This window comes from Leguminivora glycinivorella, chromosome 8 (assembly GCF_023078275.1).
Source record: "Leguminivora glycinivorella isolate SPB_JAAS2020 chromosome 8, LegGlyc_1.1, whole genome shotgun sequence".
Classification (NCBI taxonomy): domain Eukaryota; kingdom Metazoa; phylum Arthropoda; class Insecta; order Lepidoptera; family Tortricidae; genus Leguminivora; species Leguminivora glycinivorella.
The window spans coordinates 17,032,388-17,044,404 of NC_062978.1; the positions used below are offsets into that span (position 1 = coordinate 17,032,388).

Genomic DNA, 12,017 nt, shown 5'->3' on the forward strand with positions numbered 1-12,017 from the left:
ATGGATGTTTTCTATGTATATAAGTATTTATATATTATATATAAGTATGTATATCGTTGTCTGAGTACCCACAACACAAGCCTTCTTAAGCTTACCCTGGGCCTCAGTCAATCTGTGTAAGAATGTCCTATAATAGAAATAGATAGGTAGAGAATGCCATAAGGCATTAAGTCCGCCATTTGTACTTTTTTTTCCAATTGTGCAATAAAGTATAAATATATAAATAAATAATATTTATTTTATTCATCTATTTATTTTCGAAAGTGATCTGACGTATTTAGTAGTCTGGCATGGCATTTCTGCGACGCCAAACGCCGCATGGCAGCCGCTGGTTCTGTCGCGCCAATACGCAAAAGAGCGATAGAGATAGATTGCATTTCTGCGGAGAGTATTTAACGTAACGAAGAGGCGTGCCTGAGTTCGTACCTATTGTCGTACCTTAGATTTGTCAAATTTGTGCACAAGTGTCGCGACTGTCGCATGGTACTCCAAATCTATTTTGGCCTCCTAATTTTCTTTATGTCCTGTTTAAAGAGTGAACATGGAACTTCAAAAGCTGTGTCTAATCCAAAGTGGTTCATTTGGCACGAAACTTCGGCAAGTGTCAAGAACCGACATTCTGCGCTGCGCTTGCAAACAAGGCGGCGTCACTGGGCTTTCTACTAAACACTGATTCACTTTACGGATAAGTCACATTTTGTGACATTCGGTTAAGGGACATTGGCATCTTTGAACGTATAACATCGTGAATGTTAAAGTTTAATAAATTATTTATAATAGTACATTACGATACAAGTGCAAATTAAAAGTTTTAAAATCGACACGAGTTACGAATTTCCTTTTTGCACGTGTATCGTAGGACGTTTTTCAGTACAGATGGTCCTCCGAAGTTTCGACCTGACAAGAAATGAACCACTTCTCGCACTAGTGCGTAAAAAAACCACCATCTGTACAGAAAAAGTATTTACACTTTTTACCCGCCAGAGAGGTACGTAATCCATTCCGGCAGTACGATGTCGTATTCCTAGCTATATCCACAGACCTGTAAATAGGTTAGGAATAACGAATTTATTAATTAATATGATAAGTACCTAATAAACATTATTTGCAGACGTACTCGAGGGTAGAATCTATTAACCATATAAAAACGCCAAAAATAATCACCAATAAATATTTCATATTTGACCACATCAGACCTCTACGTTATGAAAAAAGGCATTGTATTGCTAACAATAGAAATAAACCTAAAACATGCCCGCAGCTATTCATTTTCAAAGTCCGTATAATTTATTAAATTATCAGAAATTATATTCCGGTAGTCACTGGCCAGTAGTTAGGTGCCTAACAAACTTAATATTTTTTGTCGAACCCCAAAAACCGAAAAAACCGAAAAAAAGACGTCAGAAGCACGCGACACGCGATCCGTGGCATCTCGCCGCGGACAAAAAATAATACATCGATAATCAAATCTTCAGGATTCGGTCAATATTAAACGGCTATAAATTATCATAATAACTTTAAACTATGATTAACTCGTATGCTCCCGCGCCGCTCTAACAACTAGTTTAAAGCTTTTGTCCGGTTAGGTGTGTTGATCTAATCGCTAGGGAGTCGAACCATTACTTGTCCAGTGATTTCGCCCTCTAAATAACAGAGTCACTACGGATTTGAAGATACGTACATATACAGTGGTTGGTCAATAATCATCTCGCTAGTGGCCAACAAAAAGCGAAAGCATGTTTAGGAATACGTCTTTGAAGGGTGTCTCCAACTGACCGCCAAAGAAGCAAAAATAGCAAGTTGTTTTGACCGGGAGCGGGACGCAAATTATAGCGGTTCCAGAGTAAACTGTAACCGTAATTAAGGTAAAGACATAATGGGGTCCGTTGTAGAAGTATGCCACAGTTTCCTAAAATAGCGGTTTGCTTAAACGGGCGTCCTTGGAGAGGTTTGGTGGATTGTGGGCGGGATAATTCTTGGAAAACCTAACCTAACTTTACCTAAATAACTAGGTCAGATAGGTACATTGCTAGCTCCTTTTATAATGAAGTAATTTGCTACTGAATTTGGAACCTTATTTTAATTTACAAGTATATTTATTAATACATAATTGCTACAACAATAATGCATTTCACATCTCAATGACAAATTATCATAAGGTCAACCGCGGGATATAATTATTTATTAGCTTCAAATGTAGAGCAAATACAATACAACTCTGTACATACCTAGACATACACATATACTCGATAGTTTTAAAATGGATGTACCCTTGTTTCGCCGACAAACTTTTCATCGAATATCATTTCATCGACAACAAATCGACAATAAACGAAGGTTTAGTTCGAGTAAAATTGTTTCGAGTAATTTTGTTTCAACTACTATTTATTTGAAATTTTCTTAGTTATTATAAATACTATTCAACTAATATTTCTTCATCGCTGATTCGTTTCAAAGTACTTCAAATAGCAGAACTACAAAACATCGCAATTCATTTATTCGACGTAATATTACAAAACTTTCTCATTTGTCGTACTACACATATTTATAGATTTGATCGTGGCACATCACATACGTCCATAATTAAACTATGACCATTGGCTTAAATCTTATATTAGAGTAGGTTTAGGTTAGGTTAGAACTGCGATGCTACAAAACCATGAACGGCTTTTAAAGTAGGTTTAGGTTAGGTTAGAACTGTGACCACACACAATAACGACCAGCTTACCAGAGTAGGTTTAGGTTAGGTTAGAACTGTGACCACACAAAAACAAATAGTTCACAGAGTAGGTTTAGGTTAGGTTAGAACTGCGACCATACACATCAACGAACGGTCTATATATATTACTAGGATTAGGTTAGGTTAGAACTGTGATCACACAGAAACAAACGGCTTACAGAGTAGGTCTAGATTAGGTTAGAACTGCAACCCTACACAACAACGAACCTTTTTTAAAGTAGGTTTAGGTTAGGTTAGAACTGTGACCAAACAAACAGTTTACAAATTGGAAAATTTTAGAAAAAATCATAATTGAAATAATATTATGCGTATTGTATTTAATGTAAAACAAAATGAAATGTAAAAACACGAAACGAGATATCACGATATAAAGTATACTCGGAATAACTTATCTACGAAATAAAAGTCTACGGTTTGATTTTACTTGTATCGATTGTTCTACGATATGAACTGTCGATGAAATGAAATTATTTGAAACGTTGTCTTTGAAATAATATTCGAACAAGTGTCTGTCGGCGATTCAAGGGTAAACCTTTAAAATGTTCCGTTTAAAAGATATCTTCAAAAGAGGCATTTACTCCACCAGACGCCAATATCCTGGTTGATCTTACAAATTTTATTAACTTCGTCTGTACCTATTTGATAAGGATCCTAACATAAGGCGTTGGACTTTAAAAATGTATATAAAAGTTAATTATTTTATGACAATTTTTTGACAGAAACAGACGACGGATTAAGTCTCAAAGGAACGCTGCGGCACAGTATAATAAAGAGTACCAACTATCGTACAGTATGGCCACTCCCGCTCCCCGCTGAAAGTGCCACCCACCCCCTCTCGGTTATCTCACAGTTACCGTCTGTCAAAAACGCGAACTGTCGACCTGTCATATCTCAATCTCACTCATACAAGCATGGTACGCGTTCACCTACACGAGCTTAGAATGTGTGCTAGGAACGCGCCTCTTTCATATATTTGATCGCCAGTGTCCGAGGTGTGGCTGCGGGTTGATTTAGGCTCCGCGTAATCCGCGTGAGATTAATAATACGTATGTATTTTAATCATTACCTATGTACAACCAAAGAGGATCGAGTATTATAGAGAGTTACTGTCGAAGTAAAATGTGTAATCACAGTGCACAGACTGCCATCTCTTGACACAGGCTTAAAACTTTTGAACCTCAGTTTTGACAATTTGGCCCATATTCTTAGCTTGATATGTGTTAAAATGTCAAATATTAATATTAGCGCCATCTAGCGGAGCGTACACCAAATTAAGGTGTAATGCCATCTAGGCTACCGTACCTTTTTCTGTGTGGTACTGAAGGTACGGTTTTTTCTTAAACATTCTCTGTCTATACGGACTTACGCGAGTTATATAATGTCTTTGGTCAAAGTAAAATGTGTAATCACAGTGCATAGACTGCCATCTCTCGACACATGCTTAGAACTTTTGAACCTCAGTTTTGACAATTTGTCCCAAATTGTTAGCTTAATACAAAGAGGATCGAGTTTCTAGATAGTTACTGCCAAAGAAAAATGTGTAGTCACAAAGCATAGACTGCCATCTCTCGACATAGGCTTAAAACTTTTGACCCTCAGTTTTGACAATTTGGCCCATATTCTTGATATGTGTTAAAATGTCAAATATCATTATTAGCGCCATCTAGCCGAGAGTTCCCCAAAGGTGTATCGCCATCTAGGCCACCGTACCTTTTTCTCTATGGTTCCGAGGTACGTTTTTTTCTTAGACTTTATCTGTCTATACGGAGTTACATATGTCTTTGCTTAATATGTGTTAAAATGTCAAACATTAATATTAGCGCCATCTAGAACACCGTACCTTTTTCTCTAGGGCTTTGAGGTAAGTTTTTTTCTTAGACTTTATCCGTCTATACGGAGTTATTTATGTCTTTGGTACAACGTAACAAATCTACTTAAATGAAAAACGCTGCTATTCACTAACGCCATCTGTATTTGAGGCGCGACAACACCAAGTAAATCCACCACCCTACAAAACGCCAAGTACAACGATCAACTTGAAAGTTTTTCATGGTGCTGTCAGATGGCAGTAGTGCGGCAAAAAGCGGATTCGGGTAACGCAGCGGCTATGATTGGATTTCCAATTCACGCCGTAAGATGTCGCGCTAATACCTGCATTGTGGTGATTTTGTTAGTATACAGTGTGGGAGCACCATTATTACATTTCACTCAATTAAAAAAAGTAGGTTAATTTTTTTTTTACATTTTAATCGGTTCGATTCCTAGGCGAAGCAAGTAATTCTTAGAAAGTCTTTGAATGGAGAATTGGGTGTTTTCCAAATTAAATCTCGAATATCGAATTTCACCAGATCTGGACGTGTTTGGGCTCATTATTCTCAGAATTACGAGCTGATTCGATCCAGACGATAAAAAAATGTCCCAAATTTTCCATACAAAAATCGAGTTTCCAATACGTCACGCACGTAGTAAGTTCATACTAAAATCGTGACGTAAAAGGAAAAAAAAATTAGGACACATTTTTTTATCGTCAGGATCGAATCAGCTCGTGATTCTGAGAAGAATAAGCCCAGACACGTAAGTCCAGCGGGCCGATTTTTGAGTCTCACGCGTTCGAATTCAGAAAATTGTCACTGAAAATAATAGGCAAGTCACCGTTTTCAACCGGTATTTTAGTGACAGTGAGACTCAAAAATCGGTGAAATTCGATTTTCGATATTTATTTTGGAAAACACCCAATTACTAACTTTTATTTATTTATTTAAACTTTATTGTACAGTAAAAATATACAGTTACAAAAGGCGGACTTACTGCTACATGGCATTCTCTACCAGTCAACCTTTGACAATTAAAAAGTCTTCTTTCAGCAAAATCTACGATATAAGATAAACTATGGGGGTATGTATAGTCTTCGGACAATCTGTATAATATTTATATATTATGTTATGTAGTTTATTTAGATTTTATTTTGTGCATTATGAAGTTTAGGTTATAGTAAGGTCGTTGTGTGTTTATACCTGGTGCCTTGAAATCCTCGCTACGCTCAAAGTTGTAAATTTCAAATTACATCGCTAAACTCGTTTTACAGTTATTGAAATCTTTCGCCAGCTCGAGTATCAATATTAGCACGAACGTTTCACATATTGATAAGAATATTATTATTATAGGACATTCTTACACAGATTGACTGAGGCCCACGGTAAGCTCAAGAAGGCTTGTGTTGTGGGTACTCAGACAACGATATATATAATATATAAATACTTATATACATAGAAAACATCCATGACTCAGGAACAAATATCTGTGCTCATCACACAAATAAATGCCCTTACCGGGATTCGAACCCGGGACCGCGGCGCAGCAGGCAGGGTCACTACCGACTGCGCCAGACCGGTCGTCAACAGAAGTCGTCAAGAGAAGAACAGTTAAACAACAACTTTGCCCTCTTGTAAAATAAATAACTATACTCGGGTCAAAGATCCAGTCTTGTTATTTTTAACAGTAATAGGTGTGTTAGAATTAAAACAATGTGATGTTATACATCCAGTCTAAATACTTATAAGCTAATGTAACTTATGTTTCGTTTCATTCTTTACCGACTTTAAAACTGCACACACTACTAATATTTACATTCGTGTTCTCTATGTAAGTGGTTCGATTTGAAGTTTTTATAATAAGAGGGTTTTTCTTTGCGTATCGTTTTTATTCGTTAAGTACTAACATCAAATAAGTAGGTAAGTACTATTTTTAAAAACGGACTTAAAGGCATAATAGTACATTACGATACAAATGCGAAAAAAAAGGAAGTTCGAAACGAGTGGCGATAAATTAAAACACTCCTTTCGGCCGTGTTTTAAATCGACGCAAGTTACGAATTTCCTTTTCGCACGTGTATCTTACGACGTTTTTCAGTACAGATGGCCATCCGAAGTTTCGACCTGCACTTCTCTCACTAGTGGGCTTTCCTATAGTCTGTTGTACTATGTGCCATATTAGTCTACCATTCTTCATCACGTTTCACCTACTCCAAGGTTAGCTGGAAGAAATCCCTAAAAGGGATAAGTTCGCCTTTGTCTATCCTGTCAAATTTGTGTTTTGTGTTTTGTACAATAAAAAGTTTATACATACATACTAGTGCGTAAAAAAAACACCATCTCTACCCACTGAAAACAAATTTTAACTCCTCCTTTCGGTCGTGTTTTAATTTATCGCCACTCGTTTCGAACTCCCTTTTTTTCGCACTTGTATCGTAATGTACTATTTTGAAAGTCTATTTATGCCTTTAACCCTTAAATGCATGATTTTTTTCTTTTAACGAGATATTAATATATGTGATAGACAATGGTTTTCTGCCTCTGGGAAAAATAATAAAAAAAATATTTAAGATCGATTTTTATACTAAATCAGTGTTAGAAGTTATATAGGCCAAATCTTATTTATTTAAATATATCGTAATTGGTAAGTTTTATTAACAAAAAAATAGTACTATTAAAAAGGTACACTATTTGTGGAAACTATGATAAAATGTTTAAACATAAACTAATTACTAACTCCGAAAAAATCAGCCTAAATCACATGCTAAAAATCGCCATCGTCCTGTTTTTTCACACTTTTCCGCCATTTCATCTTAATCCTTAAATAATAAGAGCAAGGCGCGCAGAGCGACTCGTAAGACTATGTGTGGCTCTGCGGAACCGGTGAATTCTGGCCTACGGATTGCCACACCGAGTAGGGCGCTCTACGTGTCTCGCCTGCATTACTCCGCCGTGGCTGACGAGGTGGTAGACTACGTTCGCCGGAAGACTGGCTACACGCTGAGGGTGCAACAGCTGCAGTCGCGACACTACGTGCACTTCAGCTCGTTCGTTGTGCGCGTGCCGCGGCCGCTGCAGGACACCATCGCGAGCGCAGACTTCTGGCCGAAAGGTGTGGTTTTTCGGCGGTTCCGGGGCAACCTGCCAAATCCCATACCGGGGCAAACGACGCAATGGAGCCACGCTGTGACGTCATCGCCCAAATCAATTGTTTAATTTTATTTTTATTATTGTTCTCTTTATTTTCTCTCTTTTTTGTTATCTAAGTTTCGTGACGCATTGGTTTTACTGTAATGTCATGTAAACATGTTTTTACTAATAAATAAATAGTAAATCATTATATTATTTAATTTATTTAATTGTTTATTAAATAATAATAAATAATGAATAATAATTAAGCAATAAATGTGATTTTGGATAGCTACATATCGAGCCACAGCCCATCAAATTTGTGATGCATATATACATCACCATGCATTTAAGGGTTAAAAAGACGTAGTAAGTACTTACTCATGATTACATTGAAGAGACTTCTTACTTCCAGATAAAATGCCTCCAAACGTAAACGACCATGACAGTACATTACTCGACACAAAAAAGGAGGAGCTGCCGAAATTAATAGCTCCACAAGCCGACGACTGGAAGTTCAAGATTTCATACCCCACCGTTGTAGTATTCATCTACTTCCACCTCTCGGCGATTTATGGTCTTTACTTATGCTTCACGTCAGCTCATTGGGCTACTATGATTCATGGTGAGTGGATAAGTCAACTATTTGAATAATCTTAACTTTTTTAATAATTCAGTAACTGGATAGTCGGAAATCAGGACATTTAAAGTCTTATAAAGTCATAATTCAGGAACATCGGTATCGTTACATTTCAGTCCTGGAATATCGGAGTTCCGGATATTAAAATATGAGACTATTTTATTTGCATCTCATTTTGTCTGAACTTTCCACAAAATTTAGTATGTTCGCAAGCTTTTTGTCTAAATAGCCAAATATTCCGGCTTTTCAGATGAAAAGTCTTCTTCATTCATTTGAACATTTTCAGGCCTCATATTTTTGGAAGCCGGGTTGATCGGGATACTAGCCGGAGCCCACCGTTACTGGTCCCACAGAAGTTTCAAAGCCAAACTTCCACTGCAAATCATTCTCATCATTTTCCAATCGATAGGCGGGCAGTATACCGCCTACAATTGGGCTAAGGACCACCGTAACCACCATAAACATGCTGATACAGACGCTGATCCTCACAATTCTACTAGGGGTCTATTCTTCTCACATATAGGTTGGCTACTGGTGCAAAAGCATCCGGAATACAAAAGAAGAGCAGCCAGAATAGACATTTCAGATTTGAAGAACGATAAATTGTTGACTTTTCAGTACAAGTAAGTAAACCTAACATAATATGGTGTCGAAATTACTCGAATAGGATGGTTTGATCTTCAAATTGTCAGTGAACATACGTATATTTATGTATTAATCGTAGGTATAGTATAATATTTAAAACCATAATATGAATTCTGTCCTTCTGGAAACAATTTGTAAGAAAGCAAAGATAAAGATTTGATAACCGTGGTTTTACTTACCTATTTATTTCACTCTTTACTTGTTTCAGACACGGGTTCGCCTTTATATTTACGCTCGCCTACTTCATCCCCACCCTGCTCCCGATGTTACTCTGGGGGGAGACCTTCGTGAACGCCTTCCACGTTAACATCCTCCGCACCATTCTGTCCCAAAATTACACGTCTTTAGTCAACAGCTTCGCCCACGCCTACGGCAAACGGCCTTATGACAAAAACGTCAGAGCTACGGATAATATGCTATGTCACACCTTAACCACTGGCGAAGGATTTCATAACTATCATCACGTGTTTCCTTGGGACTATAGGTCTGCAGAACTTGGGACGAAGTTTAACACCCCAGCAGCATTTATCGACTTTTTCGCCTGGATTGGCTGGGCGTACGACTTGAAGACGGCGGAATATAGCGTGGTTGCTAAAAGAGCTTTGCGGTGTGGTGATGGCACTTTTAAGGAACGAGAACTGAAAAACGAAAACGATTTTTAATGTATTTACATTTTATATTTTATGTTTATTTAACCCTTCGAGTCCCAGCGACATCATGTGATGTCAGTAAAATATAAGTAAATACATATAGATGCTTGGGGCTCGAAGGGTTAAACAAAAACTGGGAGTTGGATTTTCACTGTTCTCCTTACATACAACATGCCGTTCCTGAAATTTCAGGGGATCTCTATAGTAGGACAAGACTCATTTCTTCTCAGTTAATATTCATCGCCCCACAAACTCAAAGATGCGTTTTAATAATAAGAAATCTTTATTCACTATAAACCTAACTCAGTATAGCGTTACGATATTATTCTAATGGCCCCTGTACACACATGGCCAACAGTTCCACCAACCCCCTTGGCCAAGCGTGTAGAGGGCTACTTGGCCGTAAGTTGGCAGTTGGCGCTTGCGCTTGCCGGCCAACCGATTGGTGTCGGTTTTTTGTCCACACATCAAAGGATCTTGGCGCCAATGGCCAACTGCGTTTACACGTTGGCGCTTCATTCAGTTGGTCGTCAGCCGTCAGAGAGGACGGTAGTAAAATATTTACGAAAATAATAAGTTTATCTATGTCAATAATAATGTAGATTTTAGGAAATAAAATAACCTTGCAAATGTTTAATGTATTTCCTAAAAAAGATAAATGTTCTTATCAGAATATTCAAAAAATTGTTAATATTTCAAATAATTTAATTTTACTACGGAGTTATTATTTTTTAATCAAATTTTTCTGACAACGTCTATGACCTAGAATTTCCTAGACTTTTCCATTCCACGTCCATCTTTCATGAAGAGCCAATGCCAAGTAATTGGTTCGCCAATGTGTAAACAGCGGCTCTTATCTTGGCCAAGGGGTTTCACAAAGGGCTGGTGGAACCGTTGGCCATATGTGTACAGCGGCCATAAGTCCCATTACGAATTGAACGGAATAAACGTAAACAAACTGCTGTCACTGTCAAAGTAGTTCAGTTTTAAAAATTAAATGGCTTCAGTCCATTGGGACTATTTCGCCAGTGTCAAGGTGATATGAGCTAATATTAGGCTAAACGCGTTTCGAGAACAATTCTTCATCAGCTTCTCACTACACCATTAGTTTACTGCATAATACGCTATCAATATTACACTTTAAACAACATTAATGAGTAAAAGAAAAATAAATTATTCACGACACGAAACCGCTATGATGGCGTCCCAACCGGAAGTCCCACTGTCAAAGTAACACGTGCAGCTCAAGTCAGGGGTTCTCAAAGTAAGGGCCGAGAGAAAATCAAATTACTTTTAACTAGTTATTAACGATCACTCTATTACATACTTAAAAATCGTGAAGCGATCGAACACAATGACTGTTATATTATGTTATAATCCAATGCAAGTCAATATAGAAATCGGTCCAAAATAAACGATGTCCTGTCATATCAGATACTCACAAAACCAATAATTTAATTTATAACCACCTTATTACCACCATCGCATGTTTTAATTAGTAATTAAAAATCACTGCCAGTAGTCTCAAAAGTTGCTAAAAAATAATGTTTAGCGGCCCGCTACTTGGTCGCCCAGGTGCATTTCCACAGTAATACCAGTGCAATATACAAACTACCCGACAAAAACGGCTTTTTAATTTCAATAAATATACCAAAACGTTTAGTGTTTCAGTTTATTTTCGTTTAAAAAGAGTCATTATTTGTGTAATGGAATATGTAAAGATTTTTATTAAACCTGTAAAATATCGGCAATTTTAATACCTCGAATGGTGCAAATTTTTTATAGCACCGGCCACACTTTTGTTTACAATAATTCCGGCTAATTAAAAATAGGAGTATAGGTACAGAAAAGAGGTTTATATCAGTTACACCAAGGTCATGCCTCTCTCCCAAACTAGTTTTAACCATGTGATCATCACTATCATTAGTCTCTACTTAATATGTAAGTTTGTTTGCTTGGTACCGACTTCACTGACTAGTTATTAGTAACTATCGGGTCTGGATATAAATAATAGAGGTATAGTGTATGCTTCGCAGTGCGTTGTTGTTTATCAAGAAGAATAAATTAAAAAATATACCTAACTTTTGTGTTTATGTATCTACGCCTCTCACACCTCCGAATGTATACCAGTTTTTCATCCTCAATCCATTGGTCTTCAATACATATCCCTAGGACGAACACTAGTTTACAATAATCTTGATTTGTGTTTCGAACTCGAACACCGAGTTCAACATGGTTCCGCAAAAAATTAAAGTAAAATAGAAGCAGTCGGAATATTTGTATATTGTATATGTAACGTAGTCATTTAATAACCGTTCTTTCTGACTAGTACTATTAATCTACTCAAAACGCGCTCAATTTCTATTTTTATGTTCTGAAATATCGTCACTACTTTTAAAAAA

The 12,017-nt window shown here is 37.1% G+C and overlaps 1 protein-coding gene and 1 long non-coding RNA gene across 3 annotated transcripts; one reads left to right on the forward strand and one right to left on the reverse strand.

Moving 5' to 3' along the window:
• Positions 1-6,323: 6,323 nt before the first annotated feature.
• Positions 6,324-9,660, forward strand: LOC125228828 (acyl-CoA Delta(11) desaturase-like). Of its 2 annotated transcripts, none has more exons than XM_048133521.1 (4): positions 6,324-6,382; positions 8,096-8,305; positions 8,607-8,943; positions 9,174-9,660. In XM_048133521.1, exons 2-4 carry the CDS (start codon positions 8,101-8,103, stop codon positions 9,625-9,627), a joined length of 996 nt encoding a protein of 331 aa, XP_047989478.1. In that variant the 5' UTR covers positions 6,324-6,382; positions 8,096-8,100; the 3' UTR covers positions 9,628-9,660. The 2 variants fall into 2 exon arrangements, with proteins under 2 accessions (XP_047989478.1, XP_047989477.1); XM_048133520.1 differs by having other exon boundaries at positions 6,330-6,471.
• LOC125228829 lies at positions 9,584-9,941 on the reverse strand. Its single transcript, XR_007177328.1, has 2 exons — positions 9,744-9,941; positions 9,584-9,662 (listed from the first exon to the last, which is right to left on the reverse strand). It is a non-coding gene; the product is annotated as an uncharacterized LOC125228829 (long non-coding RNA).
• Between the last annotated feature and the right edge of the window lie 2,076 nt (positions 9,942-12,017).

Coding starts and splice junctions, on each gene's coding strand:
- LOC125228828 (XM_048133521.1), top strand. CDS start 8,101: ATGCCTCCAAACGTAAACGACCATGACAGTACATTACTCGACACAAAA. Junction 8,306..8,606: donor TTGGGCTACTATGATTCATG/GTGAGTGGATAA, acceptor GAACATTTTCAG/GCCTCATATTTTTGGAAGCC. Junction 8,944..9,173: donor TTGTTGACTTTTCAGTACAA/GTAAGTAAACCT, acceptor TACTTGTTTCAG/ACACGGGTTCGCCTTTATAT.